The 22,432-nt window shown below is 44.9% G+C and overlaps 1 protein-coding gene across 3 annotated transcripts in view; it reads left to right on the top strand.

Annotated features, from left to right (window-relative positions):
- Positions 1-22,432, top strand: part of NUP107 (nucleoporin 107) — a 165,039-nt gene that overhangs the window by 129,599 nt on the left and 13,008 nt on the right. For all 3 annotated transcript variants that reach the window (XM_068276712.1, XM_068276710.1, XM_068276711.1), the window contains 5 exons: positions 7,364-7,482; positions 9,592-9,630; positions 17,736-17,886; positions 21,084-21,196; positions 22,208-22,310. In XM_068276712.1, coding sequence (XP_068132813.1) covers positions 7,364-7,482; positions 9,592-9,630; positions 17,736-17,886; positions 21,084-21,196; positions 22,208-22,310 — 525 coding nt within the window. The remainder of the gene's footprint in view (positions 1-7,363; positions 7,483-9,591; positions 9,631-17,735; positions 17,887-21,083; positions 21,197-22,207; positions 22,311-22,432) is intronic.

Genomic DNA, 22,432 nt, shown 5'->3' with positions numbered 1-22,432 from the left:
TGATAAACTGAGTCCTGGGACAGAGTGTTTGGTCTGACTGGAAGAGGAATAGGAGGTTCCAACTGCAGGCTCAAAATTAGAGGGACTCATGGCTGGCATGGCCAAAATGGACCCACTTCCAGGAGTACCACTTGTTCTAGGAGGAGTCTCCTCAGAATTTTGAAGATATGTGGAGTTGGAGGAAAAAAAAAAAAAACAGACCATTCAGAAAATTTCAGGTGTTGCCAGAGCACCCTGAGCCCTTGAATGTGGGGGCGAATCTCCTCGAGCTGGCATTTAGTTGATGTAGGTTGCCATCAAGTCCACCTACCCAATGGTCACAGATCACTCTGGATATATTTTGAGTGGCCACAAGCCATTACCTCAGTCCCCTTGATTGAGAAAATCTGCCACAGAGTTCTGAGGCCCTATGAGATAAACGGCCATGGGTGCTGCAGAGATTGCTCTCTGCACTGGAGATAATATTGCTGACCTCTAACATGAGGAACAGACCCCTTGTGTCCCTCTGCTACCTGATATCAAAGACTGACGTCTCATCCCAGTGATGGCTGAAGGTCAGAAGCACCATATAAGCCACCCTGTGTTTGAGTATATTTGCAGGGATCGATCAGCTTTGTTGTGACTATTTTACCTAGGCTAATACGACCTGTAGACATGTCAAACCATGCTTGCATCTTTACGAGTTATGGGTGAACGATTGGTTAATAGTTGTTGAGCTTGTGTTTAGCCACCACCGCAGACCGTTTCATCGTGGGAGTGAAAAGGATGGTCTGAGAGTAACTGTGGTGGTTTCATTGATGGAGAAACCCTAGTTGGAATGGGCAGATGTGCCAGTGAACCCATTTGACCATCTGGATTGTATATGACGAAGTGCCCAGGAGGTGTATACAACCCTTTGCCTTGGGATCTGAGGCTAGCAACAAAAGATTGTCTAAATAGTGATAAAGTCCTAACTTTGCTTTGTCAACTGAGCCACCAGACACACTAGTACCAAAAAAGGTTGTCATGGCTGCGATAATGTCGAGAAGGAGGATGGTTACTGGAGAAGAATGTTACCAACTGCATGGTGGTAAGAAGTTTAAAATAATGAATGTATCTGCCAAGTCTATTGAATATATTCAGTTCTGTAAAGGAATGGCTGGTCCATTCATTTGTTGTAACTCCATCTTGATTGTTTTCAGAAAGATGAAGATTTAGGAATTTCAGATCCAGTACTGAACGCAGATCACCGGACTTCTTTACAACGAAGAGAGGAGAGTAGACTTCCTGAAAGCGCTCCTCTTCTGGAACCAACATAACAGCCGTTTTCTGCAATGAGTCATGAATGTAAAAGAGCAGGTCTCTGTAAAGACAAAGTGACTGAGTGGTGAAGTGAACTTGCACATCCAAGAAAAACTGAACCACTCTGTATCTGTGGCCCACTCGTCCTTTATTGTTTTTGTCCAGATAATATGGAACTGCTGAAGTCTTGCAGGTACTATCTGGACTTCAGAATTTTCAATAGGACTCTGCGCTGACCGCTTTGTGAGCCTATGGAGATTAGCATGTGAAATTTGCCAATTCCTATGGTCTGGTCTTTCCTTCCGCAACGTCTTCTCTCCTTTGGTATAATACCAGCCTTGGTGACTGTTGGTTGCCAGATCCAACTTGTTACTAAAAAGATTTCTTCCATCAAACAGAATTTTAAACACATTTTGTTGGAAGCTGGGATCAGCAGACTAGATTTTTATTTTTTATTTTTTTTACAGGCCAATTCACTGTCATGGCAAAAAGCCTGGCATATTAAGTGGACTGGACAAAACCTATAGCTGCCTACCTAATAAACTTAGAGTCAATATGAAAGTTCTGTAAGCTGCCAGGATAGAATCAGAATCATTGTCCAAGGATTGGACTGAAGATAGAGCCAGGGCTGGTTTACATGCCCCTCCAGTAGTGGTATACACCATTGTTAAATCTATATCAAGTTTATGGTCTAGAACATCTTAAAAAGTAATCAAGACTTTTAACCTTACATGCATGCAAGACACATGACTGACATGTCCACCATGGAAGCGAATGCTAGGACTGTAGAATTTTCTTGAAGAAAAAGGATGATGTTTGGAAAGTCTGCTTTTTCAGGAAGGACTTTCTCCTTACCTTTTCCCATTCATCTTTATTTGATCTCTTTCAAGACAGGAAAGGAGAATGATAATTATTTCATACGTTTCTTAGCCTGGAGAGGGGTTTCCTCTTCCCAGTGAATGGCTTCACAGATGGTTTGGATAAAGGAGAAATAGAAACCAGATATCTGTATGCTCACTTTCATTGGATTCATGCTAAACCATAGATGATTGAGGATATTCAGTATCTTCATTGATTTGCTGGGAGGATGCTTGGGGACCAAAGAGCCTTCATAGTAGTCCACTGATTCCTGGACAGCCTGCTTTATCATCTTGGATGTGTGCATCTGGTGGAACTCTGGCTCTTTTCTCATCTGGTGGAAACAAATCTACTTTACTGATTTCCCTGGCATGGTTCTGTCGCCACAAACCCAGCAATCTGGGGGGCTATGGTGCCTTTAACTGGGACCTGATCCTCCAGTTCCCAGGCAGATTATTTACCTGCTCCTTGAGCAGGATCCTGAGTGATGATATAAAGATCTAAAGCAGGATCTCAAATGATGACAAATAACTAATGTCCTAGAACTGTAGTGGGAACTTGCCCTCCTTTGTTCTCTTCTTCCTGGGCTTGTATATAAAAAAGTACAGCCCATTTATGGAAGGTGTGCTCTCTTTTTTGTAGAAAAGCGGGGTCACTTACCTGTATGACTCTTACCTATTGACCTTAGAATTATCTGTTTCTGGCACAGTGTGATCCAGAATGCAGTCCAACGGACCGCAAGAGATGAAATAAGTAAGATAAGAGGTACATGAAACGTAGCAGAAAAATAAATCAGATAATACCTTCATGCAAGGAATGCTATGTCATTTATATTGCACATAGTACACAATACTGTTCATATAACTGTTTATAATGAGAATGGCAGATGATAAAATATAGTACATAGTGCTACCAAGATACTTGGAATAACTTACCTCCTCCTGCAGCTTGAGAAGCATTACATCAGAGGGGCAGCAAATAATAGTGCCTTTACCTCTAAGCCAGACATAGAGGGAGGTAGTGTTGCAGCCAGAACAGTCCTGTGTGTATCCAGCCTTGTGAGAGGAGGGGAGGAGAGCTCAGCTGTGAGGAGATCTCTGCTGTGTCCAGAGCAGGGATTGGAGAGCAGTTACTGCAAACACTTCCTGGTCTGATGGCTGTGCGTTCCAAGCTGGAATGCACTCTAAGCCATGTGCTTCAGAGTCTTTCACTGTGAGACAGGGAAAGCAGAGAGACGCTGCAGGACCTGGAGAGGCTGAAGTATGCCTCACATCATGGAGCCTGAGCAGTCAGCAGACAGAGGAAGAGAAACAGGTGAGAAAGTTCACACTGAACACTCAGCAGCAACGAACACCCAGCAGGAGAGGCTGAACTATGCCTCACATAATGGAGCCTGAGCAGTCAGAGCAAGAGATACAGGTGAGAGGGATCACACTGAACACTCAGCAGCACCAAACACCCAGCAGGAGAAGCTGAACTATGCACCACTAACCTGTGCAACTGCAGACAGGAAGAAAAAAAGGTGAGAAGGATCACACTGCTCTGCAATCATATTTAAGTCATGCAGAGCAGCCATAAAGGGGGGAAAAGATCATTTAGATCAAGCTCCCACCATCACCCCAGATATAAGGTCCCTGAATAATTTGACATTTAGTCATGACAACAGGGCTGCGACCAGGAGAGGCTGAACCTGGCCGGAACGCCGCAGGAATGTCGGCGAGGTAAGAGTAAAATAAAAATAAATAGCGATGAAACACTAAGGAACCTGTTCGGAGGTGAGGACAAAAATGAGAATGCTGCTCGCTAGGGGTCACTTTCTTTTATAGCTAAGGTCCTGTTAATTGGTAGGGGTGGGGCTTAACCCCATATGTATGCTGCCATGGAGGCATATGGAAATATGTATGTATATATAATATGTATCGGTGTGTGTGTGTGTGTGTGTGTGTATATATGTATGTATGTATGTATATATGTATATGTGTGTATATGTATGTATGTGTACCGTATATACTCGCATACAAGCCGAATTTTTGACCCCCAAAAAGGGGGTCAAAAGTTGGGGGGTCGGCTTGTATGCGAGTCTGGTGCTGGTGATGGTGGTCCGAGCCCCCCGCACTAAGCCCCCCCCACGCCCCCCCCCCCCCCCCCCCGCGGCCGCCGCTACTGCTGCAATTACCTGCCCGGCGCCGCTTCTTCTATTCCCCTCCTGTCCGGCTCCGTAAATCACTGCAGCGCTCTTCACGGCGGCTGCAGTAGAGAGAGAGAGCGCTTCCCATAGCAACCGCCGCTACAGGAAGCCGCGCTCTTCGCTGCTTCCTGTCTGATCACAGCAGCCACCGTGAAGAGTGCTGCTGTCCTACGGAGCCAGAGAGGAGGGGAATAGAAGAAGCGGCGCCTGCTAAGGTAAAAGCAGCGGCGGCCGCAGGGGAGAGGGGAGGCGGGGGGGGGGGCACTGGGGCACTACCTAGCGATACTGGGGCACTATACTAGCGATACTGGGGCACTACCTAGCGATACTGGGGCACTATACTAGCTATACTGGGGCACTATACTAGCTATAATGGGCACTATACTAGCTACACTGGGCACTATACTAGCTATAATGGGCACTATACTAGCTATACTGGGGCACTATACTAGCTGCACTGGGCACTATACTAGCTGCACTGGGCACTATACTAGCTATAATGGGCACTATACTAGCTATAATGGGCACTATACTAGCTATAATGGGCACTATACTAGCTATAATGGGCACTATACTAGCTATAATGGGCACTATACTAGCTATACTGGGGCACTATACTAGCTATACTGGGGCACTATACTAGCTATACTGAGCACTATACTAGCTATACTGGGGCACTATACTAGCTATAATGGGCACTATACTAGCTATAATGGGCACTATACTAGCTATAATGGGCACTATACTAGCTATAATGGGCACTATACTAGCTATACTGGGGCACTATACTAGCTATAATGGACACTATACTAGCTATACTGGGGCACTATACTAGCTATACTGGGCACTATACTAGCTATACTGGGGCACTATACTAGCTATAATGGGCACTATACTAGCTATACTGGGGCACTATACTAGCTACACTGGGCACTATACTAGCTATAATGGACACTATACTAGCTATACTGGGGCACTATACTAGCTATACTGGGGCACTATACTAGCTTTACTGGGGCACTATACTAGCTGTACTGGGGCACTATACTAGCTGTACTGGGGCACTATACTAGCTGTACTGGGCACTATACTAGCTATACTGGGCACTATACTAGCTATACTGGGCACTATACTAGCGATACTGGGACACACTAGGGGAATAAGGCGGCCAGCATTTCCTACCCCCGGCTTATATGGGGGTCAATCATTTTTTACTGGTTTGTTAAGTAAAAGTGGGGGGGTCGGCTTATATGCGGGTCGGCTTATATGCGAGTATATACGGTATGTATGTAACTGTGTGTGTATATATATATGTGTGTGTGTGTGTGTGTATATATGTATATATATATATATATATATATATATATATATATATATATATATATATATATATATATATATATATATATATATATATATATATATATATATATATATATATATATATATATATATATATATATATATATATATATATATATATATATATATATATATATATATATATATATATATATATATATAGTGTGTGTGTGTGTGTATATATATATATATATATATATATATATATATATATATATGTATGTATCTATGTGTGTGTGTGTGTATATGTATGTGTGTATATGTATAATATTTCCAAATTTTTTACAGATGTCTAATAAAGTATTGTGTAATATTGCAGATTGGTGTATTCAGATTTTTCTTTTATATAGTTGCAAATAATTTCCATAAACGCAGTCTTTCACAATCTATTAATATTAGGTGATGCTCTCTAGTATTCACCCTTTTGTTTCATACATGACTCTTTGAACTTCTTCTGGGCCCATGCAGCTGACCCACATTCAGGGCTGGATTACCCTCTAGGTTCATGCATGTGTCATCACCCAGCACGCTCAGAAGCTCTCCCTCCCTCCCTCTGTCACTCCCATCCATGTAGTTTCTTTCTGTAGTGTAGTAGTCTTTCCCTCCATGTCCTTTTCCCCCTTGTGGCTTTCCCTCTTTATAAATGATTTGCTTTGTGAAGTGCTGCGGAAGATGGCAGCAGCACTATAGAAATACATAATACTTTATATATGCATAATAATAATGAGTCTTTAGACTATGGCTAGGGTAGGGATTAGATGGTAGGTTCCTGTGAAGATATCAGTGCTATATAGATACAGAATAATAATGGTATGTATTTTTTGGGGCCCACTTACATTTTTACAAGTTTCCATCTTTTTCTTATGTATGAGACAATGAATAGCTAGAAACGATGTGCTACATTAATACAATGCCTCCAGAATGCATACTTTTGTTGTTGACAATTTCTGTATCCACTTTTGATCTGTTATGACCACACCACCTTTCATGGCAGCCCTTACATTCATTCATTCTGCACTGCCCACTGTTGGCTTTGTCCGCCACTGCATGTTGGGTACTGATTATTCAATCAACACACATTGCAGCTAGCCTGCAATAACACTTTTTCCTGTCCTAATTAGGTATATTGTAGCGATGATAAATCAGATGACCTGTTAAGCTTGTCTTCTCTAATACATGCTTGCTACCTGTATTTGCACTATGACATTACAATACATTGATAAAAAGGCATTCCTCTCCATTGCACTGCATTGGTGCAGATCCTTTACCTTGATTTCTGAACAAAGACAAAAAAAACTACTCTCAAAAAAGAGGGGGAAAAAAATGAAAGGAGGGAAAAGGAAAAAAAAATGAAACTCCTGCCGAAAAAACAGTTACTCAGGTATTACTAGGTTGTAAGTACATTTCCATGCTCTCTCTGAAATACAGAGTTCATTGCTGAAAATAACAATGTTTATAAGACATGCACAGCAATACTCACTGGCTGAAAATGGCTGTGCTGACTTTTGAGCATGATGGCGGTACACAGGTGTCCTCTGTAAAATCTTGTTTGAGGTGCCTGAGCTGGCTGGCATGGTGGGGTAAAATGTTACCGGGAAGGCTCTGTTCCTTAGGCAGATGATCCCATGCGAAGTAGCATTTATGTTTCATCATACATTCTTCTTTTTATTCTAGGTTTAATGGATGAGTTCAGTGAATGGCTGTCAAAAGGGAAATCCCTGCTTCTCTGTCATCTGCTGCGCTTTATGACACATCTGATATTATTCTTCCGAACACTGGGCCAGCAGACTAAGGTAACGTGCGCTGCCACAGATCTTTAGTATGGCAGAGCACTCATGCTCTGGGGACACACTGGGGTGATCTGCAGCAGTTGGAGAATATTAGAAAACACATCCACCAGGCAGCCAACAAACCTGGGTTGTACTTTTTAAAAAATTGTCTGCAAGGTGGAAAAATCTAAAATTCACTTGGATAGTATCAGAAGATGGTGGGATTGCTGAAAGGTTGGCAAGGTGGCAACTACATCAATTTTTTCACCATGGCAGCTTCTGTGTCACTTTAAATTCTTTCCAGGTTGAGTGTGGGTATTTTGCCTTATTAATCCTGGTAGCTACCCTGAAATTGCCTCTTCCTTTATTTACCATATGCTTATATTGTTGTAAGTGCTGGTGTATTGGGGTAGAAAGGCTTTGTATTGCTCATGACTTGAGTCATCTCTTAAAGGGAACCAGAGATGAACGATTCACACAAAATAAACTTATCGGTCGATAGCTTGTAAAGAATAAATGCTCTACCTGATAATTTCGCCACTCTGGTGTATTTTTTGGAGTGTTTTTTATCCATTATTGCTCCAGGAAATATCCAATATGGCCGCCAGGTTATAAGCTGTTCTGGATGTGCTGTCTAGCCTCTATGAGACTATAGACAAGCAGGGCTGCTTTCATCTGTGTGCTTTCAACTTTATTATTCTGGCATGCTGTGTGGCTGCCTGTAGGAAGTGTCTCTCATAGAAATGAAACTGCATACAGTAGATAATGACTGGCTGCACAATGCACACAGATACACTTGTCTGTTTCAGAGATTCTTTCTAGGCAGCAGCAGCCCCTCCTATGTCAACAGCTCTGAGTAGGAAATCTGAGCCAGGAGGGGGCAGGCTTGGGCTTGAAAAGACTCCACAGAAGAGTGACTCCGCTATAATGATACCAGGTCAAACCTAGACTGAATCAGTCGGTGGATTGTTATCACAGCTGATAACAGATAGATTAGACTGAGAATAATAAAACTAAAAACATGATAGGTGTTTACTGTCATGTTCCCACTGATAAATGTAATAAAATACATGAGGGTGCTTCGTCTCTGGTTCTCTTTAAGGGGTTCATTTTAACTCTAGATGGAGTGGTTCTAACTACAATATTGATGTCCATGTGGTGGGGTGTCTTGCAAGTGGTTGTTGCATTAGATATTTATTCAAATAGGATATTTATTGCATGATTCTTGTACCTTAGCTTTGGTGATGATATAATTGGCATTTTTTTCTTTATTCTATATACTATTATTGTCCGATTAGCACATTGCTGGGTTGTATGGAAGTTGTGCACACTTTCATGTTTTTAGGCTAGTAAAGCTTGGGCACCTGCAGTCATGTGCACAGTCTGTAGTGAGTACTAGAGGTGATTAATGGGATGCAAATAATTGTGTGCATGCAAATTATATGTGGCCTGGAATTGGACCAATCGGTTGCACTTCCTGATCGTTTGGATTGGCCCAGTTCCAAGTTGCATGCAAGCTGGAATTCTTTCCATCTCAATCGCCGTCTACCAGGAGCCAAACAATCTCCAGGTCTATCGTGTGCCGGTTATTGGGCAAATAACAGAACAGGTGTGCCTCTCTTAGGCCTCTTTCATATGAGCAGCTGAAGGTGGTGAATTCACCGCCTGGCAGCAGCTCTCGTGCACCGCCGGTAGCTTAACGTTCCATACCATTGTTCTATACCGGTGCTGAACAGGTGGCCCGCCCATGGAGTCGCATGTGAGCACAGCTGTAGCCATGCTCGGGCGCAACATGTAACGGTTCTCTGACGTAGAGTAAAGCCACTGTGTGTCAAGCACTGACACGTGTGGTTTACAAACGTTGCCACTCGGCTGCATTTTAATTGCACTCTAATGGCGCTTTTGGGAAGCAGAAGGGACACTGAACTGCCCAACAAGCCCACAGCTCAGCCTCACATCTGAAAGAGGCCTTCATTTCAAAGAGTTTTCAGTATTTATTGACTCCTTGGGGCATCTCCAGTCCATCAGTTCAATACATTAACCCAATATGCTGTTTTATGATAGATATGCGCAATACAGTTGTACAATTACATTCTTCTTTGTGAATATGCAAATGTATTTACTTTCATTTAGGAGGAAGTATCTGTGGAAGTGTTGAAGACATACATACAGGTGAGCTGAAGCTTACTCGTAAATTTTGTCTGTATATATGACATCTACTGTTCCTAAAAGGGATTTCATTTATTTATAATAATGTAGAGTTGTAAACCAGTTTACATAGGAAAAGAAAGACCTGCAGCTGCGCTGTGAACAGTAGTATACATGTTGTTATCTTCTTGTCTTTAATTTTTTCACATACGTGTATTAACATTAAGTCGGATCATCCATTCTGCTTGAATTAAAGGGATACTGAGCAGGTTTTAAAATCACAAATTGTTCTTACCTGGGGCTTCCTGTAGGTCACGAGGTGCCCCAGCGTCGTCCTCACTCTGCTCCCGGTCCTGCTGGTGACTCCTTTAATTGGGGACTTCTGCCTGAAGTTGCCAGTACGAGTCCCTGCCGCGCATGTTGCGCGTCATCACGCCGGCGTGAGAGTCCTGTGCATGCGCGGATCAGAGTTGGCATGCATGGTGGGGACTCGTACTGGCGACTTCAGGCGAAATTAGCCGCCAGCGGGACCGGGAGAGGAGCCAGGAGGATGCTGGGGGACCTCGTGGGCTGGAAGAAGTAAAAATTGTGATTTTTAAAACCTGCTCGGTTATCTGATATATGTAATGGGTTCTTTCTGCCTACTACCACAGCAGTACTGGATGCTGTCCTCGAGTCCAAGCAAGACCCTATAAGACTAACGACATTGCACCTCTTCATGTGGTTGCTACAGGGTGTATACTGGGTGATAATCCTACTAGTCCATTCCTAAATTGTTTGGTATTGTTAAATACAAATTCATGTTCCTTCAAAAAATTACTAGTGTAATTTTTAGAAACAGAAGACTATTGTACTGTGCAGGAAGTTTTGAACCTGGATGATACCATTTATTGGCTAACTTAAAAGGAAAAGAGTAGGCTTTCGGCTAATAAGCTTTCTTCAGACTCTTGAGCCTACAGGAAGAGCCTGAAAAAGAGTCTGAAGAAGGCTTATAGGCTGAAAGCTTACTCCTTTTGGACCCATTAACAATTAAAGCACAAAACTGTAGCGCTCAACACTACAGTTTTGCGCAGGTGATTTTACCGTGATTAGCGCAGTAAAATCACTGTACACTTCTGCGATTCCCAATTATGATAAGCGCTTGTTTAACTTCTTGCCCATCGCTCCACGCCGATTGGTGTGAACACGGCGGCAGCTCCAGGACCATTCCACTGCAATTGGCCTGGAATGAGAATTGCAGGGAAGCGCGTGCGCCAATGCGCGTGCATCCCCGCTCTTAAGACTTAGCTTTGCTCCGCCTTCTGCCTCCCAGTGGCGATCGTCTAATAAGTCTGTACAGCGCTGCGATCTAAGGCCCCTGAGGGACACAGAAGCGATCCGCGGTGATGGGCTGAAGCATATCATAGCCGATTGCTGTGATAGGCACGGGGGGTGTCACGGAAGAGCCGTGAGACCAGAAAACGCAATCGGTTTCCTGAATCGATTGTCGTTGCATTGCCAGATCAAGATTTGATATCTAGGGGGTCTTCTTTTGGAAATCTAGCTTTCATAGCTGCTAGAGGAAGCCTTTTCATGAAGCCTGTTGTATGTGACTGTCCCAAGGTTTTGTTTAATTAGCAAGGAACAAAGGATTTCCTGTCACAGCTAAGTGTGAGCTTGCCATTTGGAAAGGATACCATTTGGTGAGCCCCCAGCAAAGTGAGCTTCCCTCACAGCAGGGGCTCAGACTTACCGGAGCCATATAGACAGCTTAGAAATACATGAGTTTATGATTTTTAGCCGGTTTAAAGAATACCGTTCATATGAGAGGTATGAAAGTTATCTCATTCTGCTGGTCTGGATCTGGTGAATATTTTAATATTAAATTGATGCCCCTGACATACCCAAAACCCAAGGTATTCCGCTACTTCGTAACAGGGCACGCGAAAGCACCCAAGTTTGATGTCATATGAACTGGCATATTCTGGGGAATATGAATCTGTAACTGTTATGTGTGTGCAGGAAGCGTAAGCCGAGATATGAACACTGTCATATTTGGTGGGCACCAGAAACCCACCCAGGAGGATAACCACCCCCTGTCCAGCCCCTGGGCTGAACCTAAGACTCCACCCAAAATTGTGGTTTATTCAAAAGTGTTTGCCAGGGCCTCCTCCTTCATTCCTCCAATTCCATCTCCATGGGAGCCTGCTGCTGCCTTGAGGACGGGCAGCAGCCATCTTGTCTGAACTTTGGCTCCTGAACTGAAACCAAGAACTGCATGTGTTTTCCCAGGAAGGACATATTTCCACGAACTTACGTATTTTCTCTCTTTTTATTCTCTCTCTTTTCATTTTTATACTGTCTCCAAAATTGTTGATTTTAAAGGGAACCTTAACTGGACGGGGGGTAAAGAGTTTCACTTACCTGGGGCTATTACCAGCCCCCTGCAGCACTCCTGTGCCCTCGGAGCCGCTCTGGAATCCTCCGGTCCCTCGCTGTCACTTAGTTTCGTTTTTGACGACTCGCCAGTCGGCCACCCGCCATGCGTATTATTGGACGCATTCCCGACTGCAATTAGCACTGTTGCGGATCACAACGCGTACAAAAATACGCGTTGCCACATTCCGCACGCGTAGATATGCGGTCCGCAACAGCGCTAATTGCAGTAGGGGATGCGTCCAATAATACGCATGGCGGCCGGCCGACTGGTGAGTCGTCAAAAACGAAACTAAGTGACAGCGGGGGACCGGAGGATTCCAGAGCGGCTCCGAGGGCACAGGACTGCTGCAGGAGGCTGGTAATGGCCCCAGGTAAATGAAACTCTTTACCCCCCGTTCAGTTAAGGTTCCCTTTAATGATTTTCTATATATATTATTTATATTGCATTAATAATAAATGACTAAAAAGTTGTTTTATTTGTTCAGCTGCACCTGCTATTCAGCCACACAGAAAGAATTCTAGCTTCTGAAGAGTTTCTACTATTGTTGATAGCTAGATAAACTAGAGTGTGTTTAACCGTTTTTATTTGCAGATATTAGTCTCAGTATAGTTAGGACTCCTACCCTTCTGTAGCATGGTGGCAGATCTACCCTGAAATAGTGTGTAATTTGTATTACCGTAACTCACAAGCTCCCTTCTAGTCCGTCTGCTGCCAAAATCCCAGCGGTTTCTGCGCACCGATTGCGACCACAGATTGCATGGTCTGTGTGCTGAAACCGATTGGGAGGCATTGTGCGGTCCGGCCACTAGGGGGCTTGTGACAGGGGGAAGGGGTATTAAAATGTTTAAAAAAATAGGGAAATTTTAATAGAAAATAAATAACATAAACACACCTGGTGGCGATCTGACCCCACCAACAGAAAACTCTGTTGGGGAGAAAAGGGGATGGAATCACTTGTGCGCGAAGTTTTGCGGCCCTGCAGCGAGGCCTTAAAGCTGCAGTGACCTATTTCTGTAAAAATGGCCTGGTCACTAGGGGGATTTAACACCGCTGTCCTAAAGTGGTTAAGCACTGTATCGTGATTGCTTGAGAATCGCAGCAAAATGCTGCAGGCAACACATTTCGCAATTGCCATTGAAGGGCATATCACTGCCATTCAGTTATAATTGCGCTGGCGCTTCTACGATTAGCAAGAATCGCCCGCTAATCGCTGTAGTGAGAACGGGGCCTCACTTTTTTAAGTTAAATAGCATCATCCTGATTAAAAAAATCCTGTTGTAATTTTAGGACTGTACTGATACCTGTGCAGAAAGGTATTTTGTTTTTTTTCATTTGTGTTTGTTTTTGGGGTTTTTCTTTCTTGCAGCATCTTTACAGGGATGTTAAAGGACACAAAATCATATATAACAAAACCAGTGGCGTCCCTACCATGGGGCGGCCAGGAGCGCTCCGCTCCGGGTGTCAGCTCCAGGGGGGTGTCATCAAGGCCTCCCCAGAAGCCTTGATGACACAGGAGGGGAAGCAGCGCTGAAGGAGGGGTGGCAGCGTCGGCGGGGAGGGGGGAAATACCCCCCCACATCTCCCTCACCTGGGTCCCCTCCTTCGGCGCTTCCCCTCCACGGGCGCCGGCAACGGGCACTGACAGGGCGGCTGATAGCCGCCCTCAGTTTACCCGAGCAGGGCTACGGGAAGATGGCCGCCGAAGCCCGCACTGGAGACAAAAATAGACGGCAAGATGGCCGCCGACGCCATCTTGCCGTCTATTTTTGTCTCCAGTGTGGGCTTCGGCGGCCATCTTCCCGTAGCCCTGCACTGATGACGCAGCAGGAGACGGCGCGGGACATTCAAGAGGAGCTGCGGAGGCTGCCTGGGACTCGGAAGAGAGGTTTCATCTGCAGGTAAGGTTTTTTTCTTTTACAGGTGCACCGGCCCGGCCACCCACCGCTGCTGCCCACCTACCCACCACTGCTGCCCACCACCTACCCACCACTGCTGCCCACCTACCCACCAGGCTACCCACCACTGCTGCCCACCTACCCACCGCTGCTGCCCACCTACCCACCACTGCTGCCCACCACCTACCCACCACTGCTGCCCACCTACCCACCAGGCTACCCACCACTGCTGCCCACCTACCCACCGCTGCTGCCCACCTACCCACCACTGCTGCCCACCACCTACCCACCACTGCTGCCCGCCTACCCACCAGGCTACCCACCACTACTGCCCACCTACCCACCACTGCTGCCCACCTACCCACCGCTGCTGCCCACCTACCCACCACTGCTGCCCACCTACCCACCACTGCTGCCCACCTACCCACCACTGCTACCCACCACTGCTGCCCACCTACCCACCACTGCTGCCCACCTACCCACCACTGCTGCCCACCTACCCACCGCTGCTGCCCACCTACCCACCAGGCTACCCAGCAGGCTACCCACCGCTGCTGCCCACCTGCCCACCGCTGCTGCCCACCTACCCACCACTGCTAGCAGGCTACCCACCGCTGCTGCCCACCTACCCACCGCTGCTGCCCACCTACCCACCACTGCTGCCCACCTACCCAGCAGGCTACCCACCACTGCTGCCCACCTACCCACCACTGCTGCCCACCTACCCACCAGGCTACCCAGCAGGCTGCCCACCTACCCACCACTGCTGCCTACCTACCCACCAGGCTACCCAGCAGGCTACCCACCACTGCTGCCCACCTACCCACCACTGCTGCCCACCTACCCACCGCTGCTGCCCACCTACCCACCGCTGCTGCCCACCTACCCACCGCTGCTGCCCACCTACCCACCAGGCTACCCACCACTGCTGCCCACCTACCCACCACTGCTGCCCACCTACCCAGCAGGCTGCCCACCTACCCACCAGGCTACCCACCACTGCTGCCCACCTACCCACCACTGCTGCCCACCTACCCACCACTGCTACCCAGCAGGCTGCCCACCTACCCACCAGGCTACCCAGCAGGCTGCCCACCTACCCACCACTGCTGCCCACCTACCCACCACTGCTACCCAGCAGGCTGCCCACCTACCCACCAGGCTACCCAGCAGGCTGGCCACCTACCCACCACTGCTGCCCCCCTACCCACCATGCTACCCACCTACCCACCACTGCTGCCCACCTACCCACCAGGCTACCCAGCAGGCTACCCACCACTGCTGCCCTCCTACCCACCACTGCTACCCAGCAGGCTGCCCACCTACCCACTAAGCAATCAGGCTGCTCACCCTTCACCACCTACCCACCAGGCTATCAGCTTGCCAACACTCAAATCTGCTACCGATATTGTGTATTTTGTGGTCAGATCTGCTACCGACATTGTGTATTTTGTGGTCAGTTTAACTACCGTCATTATGTATTTTGTGGTCAGTTTAACTACCGTCGTGTATTTTGTGGTCAGTTTAACTACCGTCATTGTGTATTTTGTGGTCAGTTTAACTACTGATATTGTGTATTTTGTGGTGAAATCTGGTGCTGACATTGTGTATGTTCTGGTCAAATCTACCGCAAGATTGAATGATTTTTTTCTGGTCAAATCTGCCGACATGATTGAATGTATTTTCTTGTGAAATCTGCTCACATAACGTGTAATGTCTGGTGAAATGTTCTCGCATTACGTGTATTTTATGTTGAAAGCTTCTGACATTTTGTGTATTTTCTGGAGAAAAGCTGCGCAATGATGTGAATTTTCTGGAGAAAGGTTGACTAAAACTTGGGTGCACTTTTAAATTAGCTCCGCCCCATCCGGTCATAGCCACGCCCATTTTTTCGCCGCAGCGCAGGTGGTGTACCGTGGGGGGGGGGGGGGGTGTCTTTCAATACCTAGCACCGGGTGTCAAATGCCCTAGGTACGCCACTGAACAAAACTATATAGCAATTATTCGTACTTGCCAAAAACATGCAGATAAGTTAATTGGCTTCTACCTAAGTTGGCCCTGGACTACGATGCACATACCGTATTATTATTGCAGGGATTAGGTTGTGGGCCCCTCCAAGGGAACAGTTAAGTGACATGACTATATACTCTATACAGTACTGTGGAAGATGTTGGTGCAATATATGTTAAAAAATACACCTGGTAACAGCAGTAATTTTAAGGTTACCTGGTTACAGTTGTATTTTATGTTTTGTCGAAGTTGATTTAGCATTATTTTAATCTTATGTTTATAATCTAGAGGGGTGACTTTTTTTTTTTTTAGATTTGTGCACTTCCTTCCCTCTTTATCTTCCATGTCTTAAGTTACTCACTCCCTTGTGAAACCTCAGTAATTCTGATTTCCACCCAGGACTGCACAATAAATCATTTTAAAATTGAAATTGCGATGTGGAGCACGACAATTACGTAATCGTGAAAGCGACAATTTTTAACGCGTATATTTTTCCGCAACCCGCTGCGTTCCAGGCATATAATTATAGCGCAACTCGCCTTCCGGGATCCCCCGCAGCCTCTTTGTACTTCCTCTGCCAGGTGTCAGTCGCGTTGGTAACATTGCCCCCTGTGATGACATAACCACATGTCATCACACAGGCCGTTGGTACCAACATGATGGACGGCTGGGAGAGGAAGATAGAAGCTGCCGGTGTCATCCCGGAAGGTAAGTTGTTACTATGATATGCCCACTCTCCCCCACCGCTACACCTCTGCTGCCTGGCTACCTATACTGGATACACCTACCTAGCTAACCTATACTGGGGGCAACTATACTGGCTGTGGCTACCTACACTGGAGGCACCTACCTGGCTAACCTATACTGGGGCATTGTAAATTTAGTGCCACCGCTTATTTTTAAGAAAATCGTGAGTAAAATCGAAATTGCAATTTCATTTTTTTCCTAAAATCATGCAGCCCCATTTCCACCAGTTGGAAAGCAGTGCGCACTTTTATAGTACAGTGACAGTCTGGCAATTTGTTTGACGGTTTTGCAGTCGATTGTTTGTCCTAATATTATTCAAAAGGACCTCAGTAATTTTTTTAGCTATGTACACTTGTTGGATCAAACTTGGCCAGGGCGACCGATAAAGACCACTTTGGGCAAGTATCTGACATGTGCATGGGAGCCCCCTAACGTCGCGAAAGATCCGGCATGTACATCTAATGCCCAAGTGACCACATGCAGTTTTTCCACTCGCCCCACCGAACGGGAGCCACTCTGTCATACTAATTTACAGTTTTACAGCATGTATTAACCACTGACTGAAATGGAGGTTTCAGCCGTCATTTTTGATAAGGACTAGAGTGGTGACAGGTCTAGACAATGAGCAGCTTGCTAGCATGCTAGCAGTAAACTTGTAATAGATGATAGACTGTTCTTTCTGCAGGCAAATTGTTCTTGTTCAAAGTTCTACTTTAATAGGTGGCTAAAAATTGCCAGGAAACTAGAACATTTTGATAGGCGCCGCTAGACTGAGAAACACTACAACTGTTTGTTGTTTTTTTGTTTTGTTGTTTTTTATGTCTGTCTTAATATTATGGATTCAAAAAGCACAGATTTGAATTATCTCTATACTATGTGATGTGGAACACTATGTATATGATTGCCGCGCACCACAATAAGGAGCTTGGCCAAAAATGTTGGCTGCAAGGAGAAAAATGGATCTGTACCCCAATCCACTCAAATTAAACAAAAAATAAAATTACTATGTAATGTGTCCTTAGACTGCTGAGTTCTGTATGTTGTTTGCCTTTCTTTAGAGACTTATAGCTGACAAGCATGTGAAGCTGATAGCCTTCTATGTCAGCCACCTGCCCCAGGAGCTGGCTATCTCTCAGTATGCAGCTTTTCTGGAGAATGTAACAGAGCCAGAGCAGCGTCATCAGTGCCTGGAGCTTGCCAAAGAAGCAGGTAAAGCACCTACGTTTCTATTTCAAAGTTTTTATTGAAGATTTTCATAATAAATTGTACAACACCAGCAAGGGATCAACGTTCACCCTGAACTGGACCGCATGACAATAAGGGCATAAAAAGCATGACATTTACACAAAGGCTAATGTTGTCATGAAGGACAGTTTCACCAACATTCGGAAACGCTGAGGGTAAAGCACCTACGTTTTACTTACTACCATGCATTGTAGAAATACAGGTAGTCCCCGACTTACGAGCGCCGACTTACAAACGACCCTCCGATACGAACGGCATGGATCCTGTGTTTCCATGGGACCCCATAATTATGGTGCTACCCTATAACAGTCATCTTTATTACACTACCCCTTATTATGATGTCACTCATTCTACTGCCTCTCTATTCTAATGATTTTTAATAATGTGCTCATTCTTATCCTGACCTCCAGTTTAATGCTTCTTTATACAGTACCCCTATTATAGTCTGCTCTATTATACCCCACCCCCACCGCATTCGGGGATAGAATACAATGTTGGAAGAGGATAAAGAGGAGCCAAAGGGGTATCTTGAAACTTTCTCAGCCCGCCGTTATCATGGGAGGGGAAAATGCTAGGGAACCCCTGCAAAGACCTCAAAGGAATCCTGGCTGAGAAAGCCTTCTCTAGTGTGAATGCCAGTGGTCCTCAAACTATGGCCCGCGGGCCGAATGTGGCCCCCACGGGGCATTTTCACTGGCTCCCAAACACTAAATGTATAACTTATAGATGTGGCCCGCATATAGAATAGCAGTGCTGGCACCACCCACCCACATACTATAGAAGCCAGTGAGCAGTCATTCGCTGGCTTCAATCCAATTCTGCATCCAACTGGACGGCAGGTTGTTACCTGGGTATGCTTCACTGTCTGGTGCACAAAGACGTTCTTCTGGCGCCGCATGACTGAATGGCTGCTGCTGGGAGTTCTCCTCCGGGCATGATTGGGGGGAATCAATACCTAGATTCAATGTAATGTTTTTCATTATTTTATGTATGTTCTGGCCCCCCAGCAGTCTGAAGTATGTTACCCTGGCCCTTGACCGAAAAAGTTTGGGGACCCCTGGTGTATGCACTAGTCTGTGTGTATGATCATCTGCCTATAGCTGCGTGTAGGCTGTATGCGGCTAATGATATATTGCTACCTATAGTCTCTATAGGAAAGCTTAATGCATACTGTGGTTCATAAACCATAAATACTGCATGGTTTATACACATTTCCACCTTCATATATGCATACAGTTTCCCAGCTGTTCTTATGGAAACCATTCTCACCACAATCTCTGAGCCATTTTTAGACCATTTTAACAACTATTCAGTAGAGTAAGGTTATGCCAGACTAAATATATATTTGAAATAGATTGTGGGCCATCCTGCTACATGCATAATGAATAAGATGAAGAAAGGATCCGCAAACCAGAATTGGCTTAGTGAAGAATGTCCGTTCTTTATTAGAAAAATCCACATGACAGAGAATGTGCAATAAAATCATAGGATCGACTGACGCGTGTCGGGCTTACTATCTGCCCTTAGTCATAGTCAAAGTGAACCTGTCGAGGAAGCAGCTTATAAATGGCTGAGAGGGATGACTCCACCCCTCACAAGCCAACAGCCAGGTCCTTGAAGGGAAACATTACAAACAGGTAATAAAAGCAGACTTGCAATGTATAAAATATTACAAAAAGGTATAAAAACGTTTCAAAAGTCAGCAGTCTCCAAACATTTTGAAACTGTGCATAATGGTAATCTAAGATCATTCAGTTTCCAGGGAGTTGAACGAGTCACCTGTCCCATCAGAGGAGGTGATTTACAAAGATTCTTGCTAAAACGAGAGGCATATTGGATTTACAGGTTAGGTACTCGTACACCTTCTGGTTTGAATAAACGTTGGGATCTGAACTTAGTATATGATTATTGATGGGTACAGCACCCCTCTGTCCCTGTATTTGCCCTCTCTTCTTTCTGCATTTTCTTGTAGAAATATTGTAGTTCCAGTGGTTATCTTTCTTTCTTACATTACTCTTATCTTTTTATACCTTTTTGTAATATTTTATACATTGCAAGTCTGCTTTTATTACCTGTTTGTAATGTTTCCCTTCAAGGACCTGGCTGTTGGCTTGTGATGGGTGGAGTCATCCCTCTCAGTCATTTATAAGCTGCTTCCTTGACAGGTTCACTTTGACTATGACTAAGGGCAGATTGTAAGCCCGACACGCGTCAGTCAATCCTGTGATTTTATTGCACATTCTCTTTCATGTGGATTTTTCTAATAAAGAACGGACATTCTTCACTAAGCCAATTCTGGTTTGCGGATCCTTTCTTCATGGTATTTGCTAAAGGACTGGCTCTCTAGATCCTGCACCGACTGGTATGTGTTATCATGGGGGTAGAGCGTTTGTGAACTTGTTCTCATAATGAATAAGATTGCTTGATCAGATTGAGGAAAGGGAGGCGTGGTGTGTGGTCAGTATAATGCGGGGCATATATTTAGTAGATGCAGTAAACAATCGATATCTGCCTCATGTCAATCACTTATCCCCTTGCCACACATCATATTTTAAATTCACCATCACTGGTCAGTCCCCTTATGACCCACACAAGTTTCTTAAACCTGTATAGGTTGCATTTTAATTTACTGGCTTCAGGACTCCCATACCAAATATTCATGCGAAAGTTAAGTACTGTATTCTGAATCTAGGTAGGTGCTTTATTACGTCACAACACGGCAGTTGTATTATCTGACTGGATCAAGTTACAGCCTTGTGTAAGGTTCTCTGCAGATGCTGAAATTGATTGAGGATCGGCCTGCGGAGTATGGGCAGCCAACAGATCTCTCTCTGATCAGATTAGATCAGAGAGAGATCTGTCTCTTGGTTGATCTGCCCATACATCGCTAGATGTATGGCTACCTTGAGTGTTTCCTTTTTTTCTTTGACAGTGCTGAAAAGATATTTTATAGTTAAGATGAAAAATAAGTAAATAGAAAAATGAATGAGTGGTTTTTGTGAATCAGCCCTCATGTTACCAGATATGTGTTATGCAATAAACCACTTATGGGCCACACAGCAGATACTGAAGGGCTGTGGTTTGAGCACTGTGAATCTGATGACTGGCCTTAGTTTTTTTCTGCAGGATTTTCTTTGTGATAAATGTATGTCTCTTTAAAGGTTTGGATGTTGCAACAATAACTAAGAGAGTGGTTGAAAACACACGAAAAAAGGATGGTGGAGAATTTGCCCATCATGACTTGGCACCAGCTATGGATTCTGCCACAAGTGAGGTATGCATCTGCTAATAAGTAACTGGATCTAGAACTTTCATTTTTATTTTTTTGCCTTTGGTGATTATAGTTGTATTATTATTTTTTTGCCTTTGGTGATTATAAGACCTTTTATGCATAGCTACAATTTCCCTTTTTACAACAAACTTTTTACTCTGAAGGATACCAAATTCTCCCACTTTCTAGCCATCTTGGACCAGTTTCACATAAGCCGCCGCTCTGGGGTGCCAGGCGCTAGTACAGGCTGTTGGGAGGTTACTGTGATTGTGTCCGCTGCCAAACTCTGATGTGACATTGCCCCCATATGTAAAACACTGACATGAGTTTACAAATGTTGCAGCTGGAATGTGTTCAGTGGCCAGCTATTTGGCTGTTACACTGATTCTGCAGTTCAGCCATCTGCGTGAAACCGCCCTTAGAAGTGTTACACATAGTAAGTGTAACACTATATGAGCTTATAGGAGTATCTGAAATCTATCCATAGATTCTGTTTGCACCAATGGTGAGTCAATGCAGGTGTGTCAAACTCAAATACAAAGTGGACTGAAATTAAAAACTGGGACAAAGTTGCAGGCCAACCTCAATCTCCAGTGGTCTCCATTATAAATGTTCTGCCAAGGACAACCACAGCGTCAGAGGTGCAAGAAGGGCATGGGGAGCAGCTTGTTAATGAATATTATCATTCAAAGCATCTATAGAAGTGATTATTACAAGCACAGGACCAGTAAAGAGCTAATACTGCAGTTGAGAGAGGGCCTTACGGGGCCCCTCTGGCCCAAGGGCCCCGATGCGGTGGCTACCTCTGCAACCCCTATTGCTACGCCACTGGCTAGGCTGATGGCAAACCCAGAACAGAATAAGTAGATATAATAAGAATTTAAGCAAACATTGAACGAATACAAAAAGGACAAACGAGTGTCAAGGCTGTATTGTGGCATAGCATCTAACCCCTTTATGTAATTGAAGCGAAGCTGTTTCTGTCATCACTGACCCTATCCTCCCATTTGACAGGAGGACCGTGCAAAGATTGATGTGATAGATTGGCTGGTGTTTGATCCTTCACAGAGAGCTGAGGCGCTGAAGCAGAGCAATGCCATCATGAGGAAATTTCTGGGTACTGAATATTATATGGTGTTTTCTGACTTTGATGTGGCAGCTAGACCTATTAGCATTGCATGATTGATTGCATGTTGGCTGGAAAATTTACCTTCAGACTGTATCTAGTAAACCGTACAA

The sequence above is a fragment of the Hyperolius riggenbachi genome, chromosome 3 (assembly GCF_040937935.1).
Source record: "Hyperolius riggenbachi isolate aHypRig1 chromosome 3, aHypRig1.pri, whole genome shotgun sequence".
Lineage (NCBI taxonomy): Eukaryota > Metazoa > Chordata > Amphibia > Anura > Hyperoliidae > Hyperolius > Hyperolius riggenbachi.
Note: the sequence above shows the minus strand (reverse complement) of the source record. Positions and strands in the feature narration are given on the sequence as shown.